Source organism: Anser anser (genome assembly GCF_964211835.1).
Source record: "Anser anser genome assembly, chromosome: 21".
Classification (NCBI taxonomy): domain Eukaryota; kingdom Metazoa; phylum Chordata; class Aves; order Anseriformes; family Anatidae; genus Anser; species Anser anser.
In genome coordinates, this window is record NC_139742.1 from 2392637 (window position 1) to 2414880 (window position 22244).

General features: G+C 60.5%; 3 protein-coding genes across 8 annotated transcripts; 2 read left to right on the forward strand and 1 right to left on the reverse strand.

Annotated features, from left to right (window-relative positions):
- Positions 1–97: 97 nt before the first annotated feature.
- On the forward strand, positions 98–9916 carry ALAD (aminolevulinate dehydratase). The gene is made up of 12 exons (XM_083807126.1): positions 98–218; positions 3645–3792; positions 4018–4068; positions 5895–5991; positions 6532–6667; positions 7168–7251; positions 7531–7619; positions 7928–7983; positions 8627–8714; positions 9243–9329; positions 9546–9675; positions 9778–9916. The coding sequence occupies exons 2-12, from the start codon at positions 3680–3682 to the stop codon at positions 9855–9857; spliced, it is 1011 nt and encodes a 336-aa protein (XP_083663252.1). The 5' UTR covers positions 98–218; positions 3645–3679; the 3' UTR covers positions 9858–9916.
- Positions 9917–10189: 273 nt separating this feature from the next.
- HDHD3 (haloacid dehalogenase like hydrolase domain containing 3) lies at positions 10190–11091 on the forward strand (the record flags this gene model as incomplete). Its single annotated transcript, XM_083807127.1, has 1 exon — positions 10190–11091. The coding sequence occupies one exon, from the start codon at positions 10190–10192 to the stop codon at positions 10904–10906; it is 717 nt and encodes a 238-aa protein (XP_083663253.1). The 3' UTR covers positions 10907–11091.
- A 404-nt stretch (positions 11092–11495) lies between these two features.
- On the reverse strand, positions 11496–22189 carry BSPRY (B-box and SPRY domain containing). 6 transcript variants are annotated; one of them, XM_083807121.1, is made up of 8 exons: positions 21991–22137; positions 21561–21659; positions 20439–20669; positions 18581–18606; positions 18220–18430; positions 18021–18128; positions 17466–17590; positions 11496–13285 (listed from the first exon to the last, which is right to left on the reverse strand). In XM_083807121.1, the coding sequence occupies exons 3-8, from the start codon at positions 20453–20455 to the stop codon at positions 12759–12761; spliced, it is 1014 nt and encodes a 337-aa protein (XP_083663247.1). In that variant the 5' UTR covers positions 20456–20669; positions 21561–21659; positions 21991–22137; the 3' UTR covers positions 11496–12758. The 6 variants fall into 6 exon arrangements, with proteins under 6 accessions (XP_083663247.1, XP_083663246.1, XP_083663243.1 ...); XM_083807120.1 differs by having other exon boundaries at positions 18220–18436; XM_083807117.1 differs by lacking the exon at positions 18021–18128 and having other exon boundaries at positions 17466–17585; positions 18220–18368; positions 21991–22189.
- Between the last annotated feature and the right edge of the window lie 55 nt (positions 22190–22244).

The window sequence follows — 22244 nt, forward strand, 5'->3', positions numbered from 1 at the left end:
GGCTCAGGGCCGAGGGCGGGGGGGGGGGGGGGGGTTGCAGGACGGAACGGGAGCGCGCACGGGGCCGGGAGCGCGCACGGGGCCGCGGCCGCCGCCTTCCCGCGCCCCGCCGCGCGAGACTTCCCGCCTCTTCCCCGGGAAGGAGGGGCGGGGGCGGGGCTATGCAAATCAGGGGGCGGGGCCAGGCGAATTCCGCGCGGCAGGAGCGGCGGCAGCAGGTGAGCGCGGGCCGGGGCGGCGGGGAGGGGAGCCCGCGGGCGGCGGCACCGGGCCGGTGGCGGTGCCGGTGTCCCCCCGCTGTGCCCGGGGCTGCTGCAGCGCTCCGCGGCCGGGAAGCGCCCTCCCGGCTCGGCCCGGCCCGGCCCGGCCCGGCGCCCGGCGGTTTTCCCGTCCGCGTCCCCCTGCAGCGTTCCCCGAGCAGGGCTGCAGGGGTGGCCGAGGGGCCGGGGGCGCGGTGCGGCCGGGGGGGGGCTCGGTTTGTCCGGCCCGGAGCAGAGCAGGCTGAGGGGAGGCCTCCTGGCGGCCTGCAGCCTCCTCCCGAGGGGAGCGGGGGGGCAGGCGCTGAGCTCTGCTCCCTGGGGACAGCGACAGGACCCGAGGGGACGGCACGGAGCTGGGACAGGGGTGGTCAGGGTGGTGTTAGGGAGAGGTTCTGCACCCACAGGTGGTCCGGGGCTGGCACAGGCTGCCCGGGGACGTGGGCATGGCACCGGGCTGCTGGAGCTCAAGGAGCGTTTGGACAAAGCTCCAAGACACAGGGGCTGGTGTGGGGTGGTCCCGTGTGGAGCCAGGAGTTGGACTCGATGGCCCCTGTGGGTCCCTTCCAGCTCGGGCCGTTCCGTGGCTGTGCTTCATGACGAAGCCGGTGGCAGGCACCCAGCTGGCACGCGGTGCTGAGCCCGCTGCTGGTGCCAGGACCCCGGCACTGAGGCACTGTGAGAGCTCAAGCCCGGCTGTGCCCCGCAGGGACCTGTACCGGGTTTTGGGGCCGTGGGGAAGGTGCAAAGCAGCGAGTGGTGGCACCCTGCCGATTCCCACATGGATGCTCCCTCGGCATCTCAGAGTGCACTGGTTTCCAGACGGAAGATGAAATCTTTCCTAACGCCTTGACCTTTGTTAGTGGCTGTTAATTAAGCTGCAGCAGGGTGGGAGCCGTGCGGGGATCTGCGTGGCTCTGGGGCCGTCAGCACATGGGGACACATCTCCCGGCCGGGCCGCACCTCGCAGCCGCTCGCGCTGCCCTTCCTTTGCCCGCCGCAGCCCTGCCCTGGCTTTCGGGCGGTTTCAGGGCATGCAGCGGCTCAGCTTCTGCCAAAGGGGGCCCCAGGCAGCGGGGTACCCCCAGCTGCGGCTGTTATCCCCGCTCCGCAGGCCCTTGGGACCTTCCCCACCGAGGGTGGTGGCCTCTATCTGTCCCGTACAGCACAGCCGCGGCCGGCTGCCTCCCATCCCACCCGGTCCCCCTCCCCTGCCTCCCACGGGATTAACTGCCGGAGCATTTTCTGGATTCTCGAGGTGCATTTTGCTCACTGAACCCTTTGTTCCCGGTGGCTGCCCGCTGCCAGCCTGCCTGGAGCCCTGCCCGAGCGGCGCCCGGGGGCTCTCGGCGAGCAGGGACGGGCTGCAGCAGCCCCGGTCTCTCAGTTATTTCCTAAGGGGCGCCGTGACGCTGCCAGCGCGCCGTCAGCTCGTCTGCATCCCACGCAAACACCGCTGTAATTTTTTATAGTGCTTTTATGTATGTAAGCTGGCAAGTAAGCGAGAGGTGCCCTTTCTGTATCCCCAAGCTAGGAATGCGAGGGCTCGGTTCAAGCCCGGCCTGAACGTGATGCCCCTGTTACAAGTGGGGCGGTCTGCTGCAGACTGGGAACTTGGCTCTGTGTGGGAATGTTTGAAGGGTCTTGAGCTTATCCCAGTGTAGCACAGGTGAACACCTCAAATTAAAGGTTTTGCAGAGGAACGGAGCCATCTCCTGACCAGCTCTGTCGCTGCCTGCTGTAGCAAGTGCCCGTGTAAGACGTCTTTCCCTGGACCACGGTCCTGGCGGGCAGACCCAGAGGTTTCTGTGTCCTGCAGAGAGCTGGGCACGGTGGGCGTGGGTAGAGAGAGGATCAGTGAGGCTTATTGCTGGGGAAATCCCTCCTGGTTCTTGGATTTACGGCAGAAAACAGGAGGGCCGTGGTGGGACTGGGGACGGGGGCTGCTCCCGGGATGGGTCCCGCAGTCAGCCCAGGGCCGCCAGGCTGAGGAGGAACCTCTGCTGCTTGCAGAAGCCAGTCCCCAGCTCTCCGCCCTCAAGCTCTCAAAACAAAGTCCGTGCTGTGCGGTTGGTTTGTTTCCTGAAGCTGAACCTCGGCTCCTGGGCAGAGGCAGAGCTGGGGGAGGCCATGACCTCTGCCCGGGAGCTGGCCGGGCCCCACGCCCTCACCGTGATCCGGGGGCCCTAAATCCTGCGCTGCTGCCCCGGGGCCAGCACTGCCGCCCCTCTGGCTCCTCTACTCGAGGCTCCTCCGCTCGGGGTGGTTGCAGGACCTTGCCTGGATGAGGTGCTGGCGCTGCTGGGGTTATCCCATGGCTCACAGCAGCTGCGCTCAGCCAGAAGTGCTCGAAGCCGCCCCGAAGGAGCGGCCTGCCCCTCGGCTGTGCTTTCCAGGCCGTCCTGGCCGCAGCAGCCGCTCCTGTGCCGCGCCGAGCGCCTCGTCCCCGGGGAACGCCAGCTCCTTCCCCCGGCTCTGGGTGCGCTGGTGCCAGCCCTGTGGTACCCCCCAGGTTTTTCTGTGGGCAAAAGGCAGCGGGGCTTAAGCAAAGCAAAGGATTTATTGTTGTGAAGCTTAAATCTGACTTATCTAGTCACAGCTGTTATTAGTGAGACCTAGTTATTGCAGGGAAAAAAAAGAAAAAGAAAGTATTAAAGGAAGAAGTTTCAACGATAACACAGCTAGAATTTGGCTTGTGCATGCTGAATACTTGCCCTTTGTTACCCCGTAAGCACCTCTGCCCAACTCCCACGTTTGCATTTCTTTATCAGGCGGTACGTAAGTGGGCACTGGGGTTGTGTAACCGCGGCGTTCATAGCCTCGTGGCTCCAGCGCCATCCTGTGCCTCTCTTCTTCACCCAGCGCCCATACGTTCCTGTAACTGCCCCTTCGCACTGTGGCCGTGACTACTTTGTGCTACACAGACCAATTTTCGACCGTTGTCTGTGTGTCACACAGCTGTATCGCACAATCGCACAGAGCTAAGCAAAAGTAGAATGAATTAAGCAAAGAGCATCTCATCATAGAAGATCGCTGTTCCAGCTCCACAAGCTGAAACAGAGCTCCAGGCAGCGCTGGGCAAGTCCTGAGACTGTGCAGAGGTGGTACAGAGCCCGCGGCCGGGCACCGACAAGGTGTTACGGTATTTACTGGGTTACAGGGCGAGAGGCTCCTGCTTCACCCCTGCAGCCTGGGAAGCAGATGCCCTGGGGAATTCGCTGCTGCTGCCCTGCTGCAGCTCACCAGATACCGACCAGAACCACGCTGGGCTGCCACGCTCCCTCTTAACTCACCTCGCAGTCACCGGCCTCAGCCCCCTCCTCGTGTGTGCTGACAGCAGCGGCTTACCAGCACCCGGCCACTAACCTGATGTTTTTGGCGTTTCAGAGTCTCCTTTCTCGGCTTCCTCGTGAATTCTCAAGATGCAGGCGGACTCGCTCCTTCACAGCGGCTACTTCCACCCCGTGCTGCGCTCTTGGCAGTGCACAGCAACCACCTTCGATGCCTCCAACCTCATCTACCCAATTTTTGTCACGTGAGTGAGCCCTGGTCTCTGGGTTAGGGACAAACCAAGCTCAGCTTGACCGCACATAGAGCTACAGGCTTGGGCGCTCCCTGAGCGCTTGGATGGGTTCAGACACCCCAAAAGATTCCCTGTAGACAAGCCTGGGATGGGGGCTGGGTTCTCTGGGCACTGCACACCTCCGATCTTCCTTCTCACACCAAGTGCTCACATCTCTGTCCCATCCGACTTCTGCAGTGACAGCCCTGATGTGGTGGAGCCGATCGCCAGCCTCCCTGGACAAGCCAGGTAAGAGCACAGACACGCAGCACCGCGTGCCCCCTGCCACGGGCAGGGCTGACATGGGCCCGAGATGAGCACAGGCCAGGGGTGACCCTCCCAGCCCCCCGTATTCCCTGTGTTGGGGACCCCCCAGCAGCTGGAGGGGTGGGAGCATCCCTCTGCTTCAGGAGAGAAAGAAATCAGATCGGGATGTTTGGAAAATACCGACACTGGCAGGGAGGGTGCCAGGGCCCCGCGACGTCGCAGAGCGCTCGCACGGTGTGGGCTGGGCACGCAGAGAAGTTGGGAGAGAACGGGGAGCCCAGAGGCAGCTGGACACGGCTCCTGTCCTGCGTTGGGTCCTGTTGCTCCGTCAGCTCCTGTCCTCGCTCGCTGCGGCGTTGGCAAGGCTTGGTCGGAGGCCAGAGGGGGATGTTCCCATCGGGAGGTGGGCAGGACCTTGTGTAGGGCAGGATTTCCAAATCTGTCCTTGCTGCGGGGCGGCAGGAGGTGGGTCGGCGTGGGAGGGCACCGGGCACCTCAGCCAAGTCGTACAAAGCACCTCGCTGCTCACGGCTCTGCTCTGCTGGGCCCTGGGCCCGTGGCCACGGTTGTGCAAGCAGAGTGCGCGGCGGAGCGCGTGCTCTGAGCCGCGCCAGGCACTGCGCCTGCTGCCCAGCTCACCGTGAGCCCAGACTTGGCTTTTGGGGCTGCAACAGGAAAGTGGAGATAAGGGATTCAAGGGCAGGGCGTGCTTGTCCTTTCAGAGCAGAGACAGAGCAGAGCTCAGCCCCCTCTGTGTCCCTGCCGGGTAGATAACTGTCCCGTAGCCCCAGATAAGGTCCTGCATTGTTCCTCCCAGCACCAGCTCCCCTCTATCTCCCGCTGCTGCTTGCGGAGCGGCGCTGCTCACAGACCAACACCCGAGTTAGTGATGAGCCCAGGTCCATCGGAGCGGCCCCGCAGGCAGGGCCCTGCGAACGGCCGGCTGGGTGGCCAAGCACTGTTAGGCGGGGGGGGTTGTGCTGTCCCTGGGGGCACTCGCGGTGTCTTTGCTGGTGCCTGGCAGCCTCCCTTTATGGAGCCAGAGAATCACAGAATGGCTTGGGTCGGAAGGGACCTTAAAGCCCATCCTGTTCCAACCCCTGCCATGGGCAGGGACCCCTCCCACCAGCCCAGGCTGCCCCCAGCCCCATCCAGCCTGGCCTTGGGCACTGCCAGGGATGGGGCACCCACAGCTCCTCTGGGCAGCCTGCGCCAGGGCCTCACCGCCCTCATGGTAAAGAATTTCTTCCTCGTGTCTAATCTAAACCTACCCTCTTTTAATTTAAAGCCATTACCCCTTGTCCTGCCACTCTACTCCCTGACACAGAGTCCCTCCCCAGCTTTCTGCAGCCCCCTTTAGGCACTGGCAGGCCGCTGTAAGGTCAGCCCGGAGCCTTCTCTTCTCCAGGCTGAACAACCCCAACTCCCTCAGCCTGTCTCCATAGCAGAGGTGCTCCAGCCCCTCATGGCCCTCCTATGGCCTTGTTCTAATATTTCCCTGTCCTTCTTGTGCTGGGGGCCCCAATCTGAACACAGGGCTCCAGGTCAGGTCTTACGAGAGCGGAGGGGGACAGTCCCCTCCCTCGCCCTGCTGGCTGTGCTGCTTTGATGCAGCCCAGGACACAGCTGGCTTTCTGGGCAGTAAGCGCACGATGCTGGCTCACGTTGAGCTTCTCATCCACCAACACCCTTCTCAGAGCTGCTCTCATTCCATTCCCCACCCAGCCTGTATTTGTGCTTGGGATTGCCCCAGCCCAGGTGCAGGACCTTGCACTTGGCCTTGTTGAACTTCCATTTGCTCTTTTTAGGTACGGAGTCAACAAGCTGGAAGGGATGCTGCGGCCCCTTGTCGAGGACGGCCTGAAGTGTGTGCTTATCTTCGGGGTGCCCAGCAAGGTCCCCAAGGTCAGTGTGTGTGAGCAGGTGGTGGCAGGGAGCTGGGGGTGGCCACGGGGTGGGGGGAGAGCGGTGTGGGACTGGAGGGGGGTCTCCATATCAAACACGGGCAGCTCAGGGGCTGTGGCACACTGGTACCCCACTGTGCAGAGCAGGATGGGGATGGGAGACCACAGCAACACCTGAAATGCTCCCGGAAACCCTGGGTGCCTTTGCTCTGTCCCTGTAAACACGTGGTGCGACACTGCAGGGTGGAGGAGAGCAGAGAGCTCTGCACTGCCGCAAGCAGGATGGGTGGCTCGAGAGGAGCGCGTCCTGTGCTCCCTCTCCTGGCCCTGCCTGGCACTGGGAGCTGCTGCAGGGTGGCCCCAAGACCTGCGCTCACCTTGGTGTCACTGCTCCGTCGCCCTTTTCCACCACTGGTGATCTCACCGCTCTGTGGTACACGGCCTCGCTGTTCAAAGTGTGTTTCTTGGGCAGGTCTGCTGCCATGGAGGGGCTGGTGGGAGGCCCTCAGCTCTGTGTCCTGAGGCATTTCTCTTCTCACAGGATGAGAGAGGCTCTGCCGCTGATGCGGAGGACACACCTGCCATCCAGGCCATCAAGAAGATCCGCTCCACCTTCCCAGAGCTGCTCATTGCCTGCGATGTCTGCCTGTGCCCTTACACCTCCCACGGGCACTGCGGTGAGCACTCAGCCTGGGTCCCAGGGCGCTGCTCAGGCACCGTCCCGCAGCAGCACCTTCCCCTGACTGGGACGCCGGGGATTTGCTGCTTTCTGCTGAAGAGCTCTGGGTGCTGGTGGGGCCAGGCCAGCTCCTGCCTCAAGACTTCCCAGTGCTTGCATTAAGTCTGGGAGACCTGGATTCTGGCAGCAGCTGGACAGGGTGGGAGGCACATGTGGATAAAGAACCCGCTCCCTGTCCCTGAATCCGTCTGAGCACCCGCCCAGGTCCCCCATCGCTGCCTTCCTTGCCCTGGAGCACCCACACGTTGAGTCCAGCTCCCGGGGGCTGTGCCGTTGGCCTCCTGCTCGCTGCCCCTCCTTACCCAGCTCTCTAACGGATTCCCCGCTGTTGCTCTGAGCATCTCGAGAGCTTGCTCCGAGAGCCGTGCTCCCACCCTGGGGGTTGAGGCAGTCGCCCAGCTGTGCTGCCCAGTGCCCGACTCCAGGTTTGTCCCCTAGGCATCCTGCGTGAAGACGGCACCATCCAGAACGAGATCAGTTGCCAGCGGCTAGCAGAAGTGGCACTGGCTTACGCCAAAGCAGGTGAGCAGTCTCCCGGCAGCAGCACCCACGCTTGGCTCTTGCAAACTTGCCCCCTCTCACTTAGAGCTGGCCCAAAAGCAAACCCTGCCCTGGCTCCAGTGGGAGTGCTTTCACTCGGGGCTGCAGAAGCCTCCACCTGCCCTCCACATGCCACGCCTGAGGAAGTTGCAGGGACCCCAGACCCTTCGCTTTGGCCCTAAGAAGGAGATGTCTGGGGTCGCCTCCTGCAGGCAGTTAGAGCCCTGGGCGGGTCTCGGTATCTCCGGCCTTTCCCCGCAGGCTGCCACATCGTTGCCCCCTCGGACATGATGGATGGGCGCATCGCGGCCATAAAGCAGGCGCTGATCTCCAGTGATATGGGCAACAAGGTGAGCGTGGGACCTGTCAGGAGCAACACCAACAGGGGGGCCGCGCCACGAAGTGACCTGGGCAAAGGGTGGAAGAAGTGAACCCCCCACCGTGCTCGTGACACGCCGCAGGCGTTTTCCTGCCCCAGTGCTGCGTGCAGGATGGGAAGGTCCTCGGCCAGACACACGGGCAAGCGAGGTGCCAGGCCTGCGGCAGCGGAAGGAGGATGTGGGGCAGGGTATAAACCAGCCGTAGGAGGGAATCGCTACTGCCCCGGAGTTGGGATGCAGCACAGAGCTTCTGGCCCTCATGGCTCCATTCTCCGCAGGTCTCGGTGATGAGCTACAGCGCCAAGTTTGCTTCATGCTTCTACGGTCCCTTCAGGTGAGGCTCTGCAGGGAACGGCCCCAGCCAGCACCAGGCTGGCCAGGTGTGTCCCAGCTCGCTACTTGGGAATGGGGCTCAGCCAGAGCCAGGGCTGGAGCCTACCTGGTTGCTTTGGAGCACCTTCTTCCTACTTCCTCGGTGTAAGAAGGAACAAACGTACCTTGCCCAGGAGAGGCCGGCTGGTGGGAAAGTGCTGGGTGAATTCCTGGGTGATCTCCTGTCCCACCCCTGCATCTGCTCATCCTGGCAGGCAGAGGGAGCTGCCTGCAGCTGCCAGGAGCAGCAAGGAGGGGAGTCACAGGAGCCAGTGTTGCCCCAAAGGGTGCATTTCGGGACAAGCCTCAGCTCATCCAGCTAGTAGACATCCCAAGAAAGGCATGGCCCCAAGAGAGTCCCTGAGGGACCTGGCCTGGAAAAGTGCAAAAGGGAAATGTCTGAAGTAACTTCACCCCAGCCCTTTGGGTTTGGAAGCACGGCTCCTGCACTTGCTGGGGCTGTCCCCACATCCTGGTGTGGATGGGGAAGAAGGAGCAGCTGCTCTGGCTGTTGACCCAGCCCGTCCTCACACACGAAGCCGTGCAGGGTGAGAGGCAGAGGGAGCCGTGCTGGCACCGATCTCTGCCCTCTGCCATGTTCCCAGGGATGCTGCGCAATCCAAACCCGCCTTCGGAGACCGGCGATGCTACCAGCTGCCGCCAGGCGCCAGGGGCCTGGCGCTGCGAGCTGTGGTGAGTCAAACCTCACGGTTCTGTCGCTGTGGGGACTGGAAAACCCTCACACGGCGCCCAGGCAAGAAACCTTACACCCAGCACTGCAGAGGGGCTTGGGACAAGCTGGAGGCAGGAGGGGGGAGGCGCGCCAGCCGAAAAGGCTGAGGGGCTTCGCCCTCCACAAGCGAGAGCTGTGGTGCCCACCAGCTCACCAGAGAGCTGGTGCACAGCAGGGACCCGAGGACTGCGTGTTCGGAGCCGTGGAGCTGGGTGTGCTGTTCCTGCTGAGGCTTGGGGGGACAAGGACATGTCCCTGGACAAGGAACACGCAGCCCTGGCTTTCTCCAGGCAGCTGGCGAGGGCAGTGCCAGCTCCTCCATCGCAGCCTGTCCATGGGCTCCTGCGGCCTTCAGGGGCTCACCCAACCCTTCTGGTGGCCCTGGGCCCCTGCGGAAAGCAAACACCGGGTCAAAACTGCTAGGAAAACCAACAGGGCGCTTGCTGGTGTCGTGAGCTGCAGGGATCGCGCGCGTGCTCTCCTCGCAGGACCGGGACGTGCGTGAGGGAGCAGACATGCTGATGGTGAAGCCCGGGATGCCCTACCTGGACCTCGTGCGGGACGTCAAGGACCGAGTAAGGCCCGCACGCGTCCTGCAGGCACGGGGGGCCGCGGGGTAACCCCCGAGGAAGGGAAGCAGGTTGGGGGTGGCCAGCAACATCATTTCAAAACCTACGGGGATGCGACTTGGCGTGGCAGCTGGGTGCTCGGGGAGGGGACGCCGCCCCTCCGTGCCCTGGGTGGCCAAAGGGCCCCCGGCGGGCGTCCCCCGCTGACCTCCCCGCCCGCAGCACGCCACGCACCCGCTGGCGGTGTACCACGTCTCGGGGGAGTTCGCCATGCTGTGGCACGGCGCCCAGGCCGGGGCCTTCGGCCTCAAGGCCGCGGTGCTGGAGGCGATGGCCGCCTTCAGGCGAGCAGGTGAGAACCGGCCGGGATGGGGCCGGGTGGTGGTGGGGGGGGGGGGGCGTCGGGCTCCGGTTCCATGCTCGGCTCCCGGCCCCTCTCCTCGTCCTCCCTCAGGGGCCGACGCCATCATCACGTACTTCGCGCCGCAGCTGCTGCGCTGGCTGAAGGAGGAGGCGGCGGCGGGGCGGGCCTGAGCGCGGCGGGCGGGACCGGGGGGGGGCCGTGGCCGGGGGGGGCCGGGACCGGGCTCCCGGGGCCGGGCGGTTCCCGGCGGGGCGGAGCCGGCCCCGGGCAGCGCGGAGGAGGTAGGTGCGGGCCCGGCCCGGCTCCCCCCCCAGCCCCCCCCCGCGCACCTCGGCCCTGCCGCCGCCTCCCCGGGGCCGCACTTCTCCCCCCCCCCCCCCGGGCGATGCGGGCGGGAGGCGGTGCCCGCGGCCCCCCGGTGCGCGCTGCCGGCCCCCGGCTGCCGGCCGCCGCCGCCGTGTTTGCGTAGGGTCGCCCTTAGTCGTGGCTCGCAGCGGGGGCGATGCTTCGGCTGCGCTTGGTGACGTGGGACGTGAAGGACACGCTGCTGCGGCTCCGGCAGCCCGTGGGGCAGAGTTACTGCGCCGAGGCCCGGGCTCACGGCGTGCGGGTGCAGCCCGAGGCGCTCGGCGAGGCGTTCCGGGAGGCGTACGGCGCCCAGAGCAGGCGCTTCCCCAACTACGGCCAGGGCCAGGGCCTGAGCTCCAAGCACTGGTGGCTGGACGTGGTGAAACAAACCTTCAGGCTCGCGGGCGTGCACGAAGACGGAGTCCTCTCGCTGATGGCCGAAAACCTTTACCGGGACTTCTGCAGCGCGCGCAACTGGGAGCTGCTGCCGGGAGCCAGCGAGACCTTGAGCCGGTGCCGCCGGCGCGGCTTGCGCATGGGGGTGGTCTCCAACTTCGACAACCGGCTCGAAGACATCCTGGCGCAGTGCAACCTGCGGCGCCACTTTGAGTTCGTGCTCACCTCGGAGGCCGCGGGCTTCGCCAAGCCGGACGGGAGGATCTTTGAGCAAGCCCTGCGCCTCGCCGGGGTCCTGCCCGAGCAGGCGGCTCACATCGGGGACGACTACGCCAGGGACTACAGGGCCGCCCGAGAGGTGGGCATGCACAGCTTTCTGCTCCGCACCGCCGGGCAGGGTGGGCAGCCAGAGGTGCCCCCGGGGCACGTCCTGCCCACGCTGAGCCACCTGCTGGCCCTCATCGAGAAGGGGTAGCTGCAACAGCTGCGTTTTGGGGAAGGACCGGTGCTGCTGCTGAGTAGTGAACCACTCATAGCTGTGATTTCTTGCTGCAGTTTGGGACAAGGAAAAGAAACAAACACTTCTGAGTGCAGGGAGAAGCATTGCCCACAGAGCAATAGTGTCGTTAATACAATAAAGTATACTTGGCACGCTCAGCACTCCTGCTGTGTTCTTTCAAAATGCTGTACGGGAGAGGGTCAGTGGTGGTGTCTTCCCCTGCTGGAGCTGGGGACTGGACTGGGAGCAGCACAGGATGCATTTCACCCAGAGTCCTTCATCTCTACACTCCAGAAAGCCAATTCTGTCCAGAGGGATGGAGGCAGACATCAACATTTATCCCTCCCAGTCATCCCCTGCTCACGCAGAGCTGTGGCCGCTCCTGTCCTGGTGACAGGCAGCCAGCAGAGTCCACCCAGAGGACACTGTGACCCTCCACACCCCAGTGGCCCTCAGGTTTGTCACCTCACCAGCACCTCCCTCCCCTGGAACCATGGCAGGAGGCAGTCACAGCCCTCCTGCAGGCAAAGCGCTCTGGAATTGGGGATGTCTCCTCAGTCTAATGTATTGCCAAAAAAAAAAAAAAAACTTTTAATTATTAATTTGGACATTGAGAAATAGATGACAAATTTTAAACACCAAGAAAACATCTTCCTTCCCCTTCACCCAACAGCGGCGTCAGTCCAGCACCTCTCTCCCCTCCTAATGGCAACCACCCGTTTTCACTGCGTTACACACAGCCTTCCCCACCCCTGTGGTGAGCAACACGCAGCTCAGTTTTTTTATACTCCTCTGCTCTGGCATGGGAACCTCCGTGGGCCACAGTCCTCTTGGGGTGTCTCTGCTCCCATGTGGGTCCCCCATGGGTGACAGCCCCACCTGGTGGCATCCTTCCTGCAGCACGGAGCGCCTCCTTCCAAGTGTGTCCCCAACAGTGTCCCTTGCTATGTGCCTCCTCCCTGTTGTTTCTTCATACTTAGTTATTTCCCTGATTTTCATTTTTATTTTTTAACCCCACCATCAAATTTAAACCTTCACAAAAGGTTTTTCATTCCTGCAGCATGAATTGCCCCCTGCCTGTGCTCCTCCCCCTGCCAGGGTTGGAAAGAAGACCTTGTTCTGCAGAGGAATTAAATGATTCACCTGAAAAGGGCTGGCAGAGCCAGGCGTTACGCTGACCCCATGCTGCAGCACAGCTGCTTTCACAATTTGGCTCTCCCCCACTTGCACTCCTAGCTCCACACCGAGCAAAATGCAGTGTTGGGACCAAGGTCCCCCCCTAATGAGCTGGGCTCAGCAGGAGCTCTGCACCACCCAGCTCCTCTCCCAGCCCTGCAGCCCAGCCAGCAGCGCTGAAGCTAAGGGGAGATCACAAAAGCCTTTGGCCCAAGCAGTGCCGTCAGCAGCACGTTACAGCGGCAGCGCAGTCTGCTCCCAGCACAGGGGGGTTGTGGCTGAGCTGCAACGCTCAGGGCCATCGGCTCGCACACCTGCACGCACCAGTGGCATCCCCCAGGGCTCGGGAAGGCTGGCACTGTGTGGAGAGGACACAGGGACCGACGCTGGTTTTCCCCAAAGGTCCCTGCTACAGGGTAATAGTGGGGTCCCGGAGGGCACGCATCAGGTGTGGGGTAGCCTCGAGGAGGAGGAAAGCTGTTGTAAAACAAGAGAACAGAGAGGTTGAAGGCAGGTCTTTTCTGACCGCTGTACGCGAGCTGGTAGCCCAGCCTGGGCACCTTTCACCACATGAAGGCACTGTGTGTTGCATATACCATCCCTGCTCATACAATCATCTATTCATGCCCCGCCAGCGAGCGCAACGCTTCGCTCACTGGACGAGCGAGATGCTGTGGTGCGCCACCGCAAAGACGGGATAGAGCGGTGCCGCAAAGGTCTCCCTGTGGGAGAAGAGGATGGCACAGGAGTCGGGGTCGTAGAAGAGCACCTCCCCTCCTGCAAAGTCAACCAGCACGCCGATCTCGGCCGGGGACTTGATCAGCTCCACAGGCTGGGGCTGACCTGCGTGCAAGAACCTGAACTCCTTGTCGTAGCGCGAGAAAACCCAGGAGGCAGCGTTGAAGCCCAGGCGGACCTCGTTGCCAGACCCCTTCCGCGGCAGCGAGCCGTAGCAAACCCCCAGCTTGTAGGCGCAGCTCTTCTCCACGCTGATCTTCCACGCGTGGAGCCCTGTCTGGAAAGCTGCGGTAGCCAAAGCGTTGGGCCAGTGGTCAAATCGGTCGGGGCAGTCCAAGTCCAGCTTTGCTTTCTTGGGGCTGAAGGTCAGGGTTTTCTTGTCTTCCGACAGGCTCAGGTGGGGGCTGACAGTTTTCTCGTCAATGTGAATTTCTTGAGAGCCTGGGAGAGAAGCGAGCAGTGAGCACAGAGCGGGCTGCCCCTGCCCGAACCCCCCAGAGCAGTCACAGCCAGAGCCATCAGCATCGCCCCTGCAGATCCATCTGCTCCCGCAGGGTGACACGGTGACAAGGACAGCACTCATACTGCCACTTCTCGTGGCCTGGGAAAGGATGGAAGGAGCCAGCTGGGAGCCAGGGACCAAATCCAGAGAGGAATTAGCACTCGTTAAACCCAACAAACATGCCCGAGGCAACAGCCTGGGGGCCCTGCCCCATCCGGCCAGGCTGCCAAAGCCACCTCTGTGGCTCCGCAGCGTTCAGATTTCCCCAGCTGCCTCTCCATCCCTGCGCTAAATGTTTCGCAGTCACACACATTTATCTTATCCTGTCACAAAAGACAATTCAGCAGCGTGGCCAAGCCGTGGTTTGGGTCATCCCAACGAAGAACAGTGATCCGAGCAGAGGCTGGGAGCAGTTTCCACGCGTGGCAAGGGGCAACCCAAACCTCAGCCCTGTTCCCTGCAGTGCCCCTGCCCGGGTGCTGAGTGGGGGCCGGCTCCTCCCTGAGCCAGGTGCGTCAGGGCCGCCTGCTGCTTGGGAAAACTTGCAAAGCCAGTACCACAGGAACAAGGAGGGCTGGGCGGGGAAATCCCTTCCCTCCTCCAAAGCACACTCAGCCCAAGCTGTTCATCCACCCAGCACTGCCCGTCGGCCCTAACTGCGTTCGGAGCAGCCTCAGGAAGAGGCACCAGGCATTAGAGATGAGCCGGGCTGCGACTTGCCTCAGTTTTGCTGTGACGCGAGGACAGGTCCTTAATTCACAGGACAAAACCAGCGATTCGCACCCTCAGGGTCAGCACCCAGCACCACTCGCCCTGCCTGGGCCACACGCTTCCCCCTGCGCCACCCCTCCCCACGGGACGCGCAGCAGTCTGCGAGCAGGGTGTGAGCACTGAACAACTGCTCCAATATCCCCCCTGCCCCATAAAATCCCGAAGCAAAGGGAAAAGGCTGATGCCCAGGCGACTCACCCCTGCCCACTCCCAGGGAGATGGAGTTTCGCTGCAGGTGCCCCTCCTCGCCCTGCCTTCCCCACCCTCACTCATTCGTTTTTATGTCCTCAACTGCCACAGAAGCAGGGCTGGAGCCGGTGAGTCATTCGCCCTCCCAACCGTCCCGCTGGGTTGGGCTGCAGGAAGATCTCGACCACGCGAAGCCTGTTCCTGCCGTTTCCTCATCACCCTCTGCCTGGCGCTCAGCAGCCGGCAGGATGAGGCCTTCAGAGACCCAAACCACCGGGCTGCACCCTGAACGCGGCCGTCCCTGAGCCCAACCTGCACACCAGGGACGTGCCACACACCCGCAATGTGAGAGGCCTGCCCCTTAGGCGGGAGCTATCGCAGGTAACGGGGAGCAGGAAGAGGAGCTAAGGCAGCACCCCCTCCAGCTGAAGCACACAGCCTCGCTTGCTCACGGCCTGTTCCTCCGAGTGCCAGCCAAACGCTTTGCAGCACGCCTGCCCGCCACCCTGCGCTCAGCGCAGGTTTCCGCAGCTCACGCTGTGCCCGCGCTGCCTGCTCGAAGGCTGGCTTTCCAGGAAGCCAGGCGCTGCTGCGAATTCACAGAAAAGGGAGCAGCACCAAACTTCAGCTCCCGCTGAGAGAAGGGCACTAAACCTGGTGCTGTGCAACGCGCATCCATCCTCGTACAGCGTTGCCTTCTGGTGCTCATCCACCCAGGGCAGGGCTGCCCTGATCACACCCGCGTAGCTTCGCTGCAGAGACGTGGTTCCAGAGGAGCACCTGAGGGAGGGGAAGCGCTGGCCTAGCAGCAGAATAATTCAGATCAGTGAATTTTCCTCCTTCAAAGTGTTTTGTCACTATTAAAACTGCCCTCTGGATACTCCTGCATATTCTGACAAACAACTCCCCCAGGAAGTCATCTCACCTCAAAATCTACTTTCTTTGTGTCACTCCCTCAGCACGGTACCCTCAGAGTGGCCTTGCCACTTCTCAGAAGCGATGGACACTGAGTAGGTAAGTTCACGTCTGTTAAGTAGTTACGTGTTAGTTGCAGCACATTTTACTGCGTTTAAAAATCAGAATTCCTATTTCCAAACTCACCCACCTGGAACCCAAACCCTTGTGCCCAGATGCAGGCAGCACGGTGAACGCAGAGCCCCCAGGCCGCAGAACGTCACCGCACAAGAGCCCGGCACCTCAGCCAGCAGGACGGCTGCAGCCTGCGAGTTCTGAAGGCAGAGAGGGGCGAGATGTCTCACCTCCGGAGGGCTCGCTGCTCGTGGCCGGCCTCACCATTCAGTGCCTGCCCCGGAAGGACCGGGGCTGCTGGCTGCGAGCCCAGACCCCTCCTCAAACAGTGCCAGGGGCTTTATGTGAGCTCCACGTTGAAGGCAGAAGCTGCCAAGCCCAAACGTCAGCGATAAAGGCCTGGCTGCCACGTGAAGGCATCAAAGGACTCGCTTTTATTTCTGAAAAAGTGAAATGGAGGTTCTGGTACCTTCTGGGTCCCGAGCTTTTGAGAGCCTACAGGGACAAACTGCCAAGGCTTGGGATTAACCTTTTTAAAGCAGATAAAGAAGATGGTCACTAATTCAACTGTCTCTGGGAGCAGGGAGCACTAAGTAAAACGTAACATTACGGTGTCTTCATGAAAGCTAGGACCACCGCAGTTAATGTTAAATTTTTAAGGCTATGTCCTGGGTGGACTATGGACTACCGAGACAGCAACAATAAGGCAGACACCCTCAACATATGACAGTGACTTGTTACACCTAACCACACAAAAAAAAGGCATCAGAGTGAAATTTCCATGTAATAAGTGCACCAACAGTGCACCCACTGCTAGGACCTAGTGACTTAAGGTCACTACATCTGACAAGGACATTACTGGGAAAGGAATCCATAACAAAATCACGTCACAACAAAGGGGTTAGGGGAAGGTTCCCTGCTTCCCTTGACAGCTCTGAACATCTGCTGAGAACCTGCTTAGCTTTGGCAATGTACAGCTGCAGGATTTTGCATGAATGCCAGTAATCAAAGACTCAAAACAGCAAACTGAATTAACTGCAAAGGGAGAACACCACCAGAGTTTGCAGTGGAAGAAAAATGCTGGCATTGTCTGGTGTGCACAGATTCCCAAGCCAATACTTAAAAACCCTAGAGCAATACCAGTCAGAAGCACACACATTTAAAGGGACCTGAAAAGAGGGAAAAACTGGGAACCACTCATTGACGTCAAGGGCAAGGTCAGCAAAAAATCAAAAGTTATCACTTAAGCTTTGGGAAGATCACCCAAAGGATTGCTGACGGGGAGACACACGGGACAAAACTGTTCACATTCTGAAGGCTGACACCTCCTTTGAGGAACAAAAAAAAAAACAAACATTTGAAACGCTCTACTGATGTCCTGTAAATAATACTAGAAGCAAACATTTCACAATCAGCAATTCAAGCAGATCGCTGATGAAGAAGACTGTCTCTGACTGCTCAGAGCTGGCAGCACCTTGGTAAAACCGTACGCAGAGCACATCACTGGCCTGGCAAACGCCTCTGACGCCACGTCGGCTGTACAGCGAGAGCTGAGCCAGACCACAGACCCCAAACGTTCCTAGCAAACCACCAGCTTGTGCACAGCCACAAGGTCTGCTTATGATCAGAAAGCTACTGCATTTGCTCTATTCTCGCTCCTGCATGTTATAGAGTGCCTTACAAACACCGCACAGGTGATTTCAACCCCTTTTAAAACCACCAGTAGGGCAATGCTGAAAGCAGTAAAGGCCAAGTTCCTTATGGCAGCAGGAGTTTAACTGGTGTCACCAAGTGATCCAGGAAAATGGGAAACGAAACCAAGTGAGGTTGTGCAATGGAGACGATAAAAGACATGGTCTTTTCAAACTCCACTACTCCTCTTCGCCACCAGCAGCTGCTCTGAGCCACTGTCCCCCTCTCCTGAACCCCCTACAGCTGCTGCTGCTGCCCACCTGGCTGGGGAGCGCCAAGCAACCTGCAGGGCCTGGGTCAGCAGAGGGGGCAGGAGGCACCAGGTCCTCCACCTGCCAGGGCAGGACGCAGCATCAGGATGTTTCTACAGGCAAAAATCGAATGAGCTTGCAGAAATCCAGATCTCCAGAGAGGATGAGACCTGAGCAAGACACTGACCTGTGATGCAGGAGAGAACAGCAGAGGCCCACAGCCGGTGCAGCAGTGGACTCTGAACGCACTGCTGATTAAAGTTTAACTTCGCAGACTCCTGCGGCTCCAAGATTCCCTCCGCCACCTCTGTCCTAGCAAAGAAACGCAAGAGTTATTTTGAAGTCTAGTGCTTAATTGACAGTCTGAGAGGTCTTTACAGAGATCACTGGGAAGCAGTTCAGAAATATGAGCTGGAGCAGTTGCAAGGGCGGCACTTGCTGCAGAGAAACTACAGTGGGGGTTTCTAGACAAGCTCTCCTCCTCAGCGATACTTTCGGTTGGCTTTGATCACAGTCCCTTCTGAAAGGACTTCAGTGTTTTAAAACACAGCACCATTAGCCTGAGTCAACAGCTTCCTCGCTCAGCACACACAGATTAAATGCCTCTGAGACCGGCCATCGAGATACAAGAGGAAAATAATGAACAGGCTGTAGGGAGGGAATCAGGTTTCCCTGTGAGTTTTTTTGTGGACAAAGCCTGACTGTTAGAGCAGAGCGAGGCGGGACTCCAGAATTCACGCACCGTATCAAGGAGGTTAAGGATCTGCTGGGTTCCTGTGGCTTCCAGCACCACATGAATTCATGTTTGCGAGCGAAGGCTGAGGCTCTGGCACTGGCTGCCAGTGATGTGCTGCAGCAGGTTTATTGTTCTCTACAGGCCGGCTCCAGGCAGAAATACTCCCGGAGCACGCCAGCTCTTCGGGTGGACAACCCAATCCTACCTCCTGCCACCAGGCCAGGGACCGGCTTGCTCCATCTCGCTAGGAGCCCCGTGTTGTTTGCTGAGGAGCTGGAGGTCTCCTGTGAGCAAGTGCCAGGGCATCTGCCGGTGCCTCTGGAGAGCCATCGCACATCCTGGTCTCCAGCGTTTCTGGTGCAGTGCAGCATGTGAAGCAAAGACCAGAGGACACGTTGGCATCTCTGTGCTCTGTCCTTGTCCTCAGCAAAAGCAGCACAAGGGAGGAAAGAGCGGGTGTCACCGCTGGCAGAGCTATGGCACGCTGCTCACACCGGGAACGCAGAAGGTGCAGGCAAGCTTGGAGAAGGGGTGAGGAAAAGGCCCAGGAGCGGCCAGGTACTAACCTCTCGAAGATCTCTTTTTCTGCACGCTGGGGACAAGGAGAGAGAGAGTCAACACAGCTGAAGTTAATTAACCCCACAGATTAATCCCAAACACAGGCTGGGACATAGCAAACCTGGGCCCCAGGGAGCACCATTCTCCTTCCTGACCCACATAAAACACCCCTCACCCCAGCCCTGACCTCAGGGAGTGTCCAATATCCATTTTCTTTGGCTGCAGCACTTTTCACTCCTTGACTCAGAAAATGAGTGGGAATGGCTGACAGTGATGCACCTTCCCTCTATCTACAGCTCTGTTCTGCTGAGCCAGGGACTGGGCAGGTGACGGAGGCTCCAGTGGGGCGTGGGAGCTTCCAGACAGCCTGCCCTGGCTCTGCTGAGCGTGCAGGCTGCGGTGAGCAGAAGATTGAACGCAGCTGGTTTATCTGGTGCAAGGGAAACACAGGGGAGACCTATGACAGGTAGAAGGTCCCTGGAACCACAAAGAACCAGATCAGACCCCGGACCCTTTGGTATACACCAGGCTGTCTGCATCTGGGAGACTCTTAGTGCTGTGCCCTGCCCCAGGTGTGAAAACCCCAGCCCCACCTGTGTGTCAGGCTCTCTTCTGCATCCCTCCCTCCTCCCCACCCTGCTGGGGCACTGCAAGAACATCCACTGCTTGCAGCCAACAACCCTGAAAGCTTTCAGTAGATGGCAAAAGTGCAGCAAGGGATAGAGAACCAAAGCCAAGACACAAGTAACCTTGTGAGCCATCCCACTTGTTTCTACACCTGCTGACAATGGTCCATTCCCCAGGTTCAGCCCAAATATCAGAGGAGAAGAATTTTTGAGCCCTGCTAAAACAGAGAGCTGCAGGGCACGCTACGTGCCTTTTCATTTTCCTGTGAGATGACACGTATCTACTCCTGATGGACACAACTGCCAACACCAATAACCCAAGGTGGAGAATGTATTAGCTCTATTTCCCCTCCATTTTGTGGTAAAAGGAGAAAGAAGAGGGCCTCATGATTTTCTCCCATCGATACCTGATGGACCTTGCGTTCCAGCCTCCACCGTCGACAGTGAGGCCACAACGCAGCCACCAGATGCCGAGGCAGGACAGACATCATGTTTACCACTGAAGGGACAGTCATCTACCTTCTGTCCCCGGATCAGTTCTGTCTTCCAGGCAGAACTTCTGCCACCCTCTTCGCAAAGTTAGATGTGAAAAGCAGCAGCTAAGAGCAAGGAGGAGGAGGTAAAATGCCTGCCTGCTTGCATCTAACCTGAGAGGAGTCACCTAGTAAAGCACGACAACTTAATAGCCAGAAAAGCAACCGAGCAAAGGCAAGCACAGGCTGCTTTGTATGATAAATACCCCACACAGAGGTATGCCAGACAACAGGTCGGGCTTTGAAGAAGAGCTGCAGGAGCTCCCAAGGATCACATTTTTATTAAAACTAGACAGAACACTAGAAAGCTGATGGCCCAGTCTAACTGCTCCGGCTGTCCTGGCTGTCAAGCCTGGAAGGCACCTGAGTGGGCAGCATCAAGCCAATAGCTTGGAGATCCAAGCCTTAATGGTCCTGACAGCTAAACCTTGCTGCAAAGGTGGGGAAAAAAAAAAACTCAAAGCAGAGGTGAAACCAGGCAGAGCAGACACTCAGGAACCACTAAGAAAACAAGGGGGCTTCTCTTGAACAGTTGAAAAAGCTTCTTTGAGCTAGACCTGCATACGTAGGTCCTGCCCAATCCCATCTCCTGCTGTCACTGCAGCAAGCTACTGAACACCGTATTTAAGTCTCACAATACCCAGGTCATTGTCTAGGTCGTTTCTGGGCTGACGGACCTGTCCCTCGGTATGAGAAGGGGTACTCACCACCAAGCCCTGGTCATCCAGGTTGGTGATCATGTCCACCAGGTAGGTTCGGAGGGCATCCAGCTTCTGCAGAGCCTCAGTCCAGTGCGCCTGCTGAGTCAGGATGCTCTGGTGCACCCGCTCCTCCTCTGCGTGCACGTTCTCCAGCAACCGCTGTTCTTCATTTTCACACACCTTCCCTACAAACATCAGCCTCTGGATGACCAACTCCCGTGCCCCATTGGCCGCAGTCTGCCAGAGCAAGGAGAGAGGAGAAATATCAGTCTTGCTTCAACCCAAACGAGCACCAACAGCTTCCGCCAGCTTTCTGTAGGCTCAGCTTTTAAGATTACCCTGTTAATGAGCCCAAGCCACAGTAACCATCGTGATGCAAACGGAGGTGAATGGGATAACCAGGCCCAAACCTGCTGACTGCCTCCAGGCCCAACCAGCCACCAGAGTAAATGTGCAGTAACCACTAATCACTGTGGCATGTAATGACAACCTCTGCCAGGGACCAAAGTGCCATCCCTCCTCCGAACTTCCAGGACTCACTACTAGCAAGAAACAGGAGCTGACCACGAGAACTGTCTTTGTCCTCAGTGACAGCGAGGCACAAACAGAAACAGGGCTCTGAGACACCGGTCCTAGTTCAATGTGAGACGGCAGCACACCAGCACAAATACATTTCTTCTATTTTTTTGGCAAATGAAGAAGGAATCGCTGGCGCGTTCTGGCTTTTTTAAAACTTCAAATAACAGAAACAGATCTTGAAGCCTGCAAAATTACCCCAGGCGGGAGCGCAGACCAGAGGCGCATTCAGCAGTGCTATCTCAGCACTGCCCAAAGGGAAGGCATTCGCGGAGCAGACACGACGTGGTGCACTGCGATGGAAAGTGCTCGGCGACACGGCGCAGCTCCCCGGAAAAGCAGGCCTGAGCCACTGGGCGGGCACACACCCGCACCACCTTTCCGTGCCTGGACAGCCAGCACGCTCGTGCCGCCCGCTCCACACACGCCGCGGCGCTCGGCCTCCACGTGCAGCAGCGAAGCAGCTGTACGAGGAGGAGAAGCCCCGGGAGCAGAGGAGCCCCCCGGGGACCACCGCGCCGGAGTGAAGGGAAGGGAAGAGAAGGGATTTACCAGGACGCTCTGGCTCTTGGCGGGCAGCACCTCGGCCATGTGCTTGGCGATGGCAGCGCTCTGCAGCTGCAGCCGCTCGCACTGGTCCACGAGTTTGTTCTGAAACACAGAGCCAAGGGCTGTGCTCGGGGCCGGCCACCACCCCCCGCACCCCCACGCCCCCGGCACCCCCACACCCTGCCAGGGTCCCCGCACCCCTCCCGGGCCCCCCGCACCCCGCCGGAGCCCCCGCGGCCGACCCCGGGCAGCGCCGGGGTGGGACCGGATCCCCCCGGGCCTCGGCCGGGCCCAGGCCGGAGCCGCGGCGCCCCGGGCCCCGCTCGCCGCCTGTCCGCGGGGCCCGGCACTGCAGCTCGGCGGGGCCGTGCCGAGCCCTGACCCGAGCCGAGCCCTGACCCGAGCCGAGCCGAGCCGTGCCCCCGGCGCTTACCCGCAGCTCCACCGCCCTCTCGGCCGGCGCCCCCCCGGCCCGCTGGGCCATGCTGCGCGGCTGCGGCCGCCGCCGGCACCTGCGGCAGGTGCGGGGGGCGGGAGGCCGCGGGGCCGGGCCGGGGCGGGCGCTGCCGATCCCGACCCCGCCCGGCCCGGCCCGGCCCCTCCCGGCCCGGCGCGGCCCCGGGGGGGTGACCCCGAGCTCCCAGCGCAGCCCCCCCGGGCCCGGCCCGCGGCGGGGCGCGGCCCCAC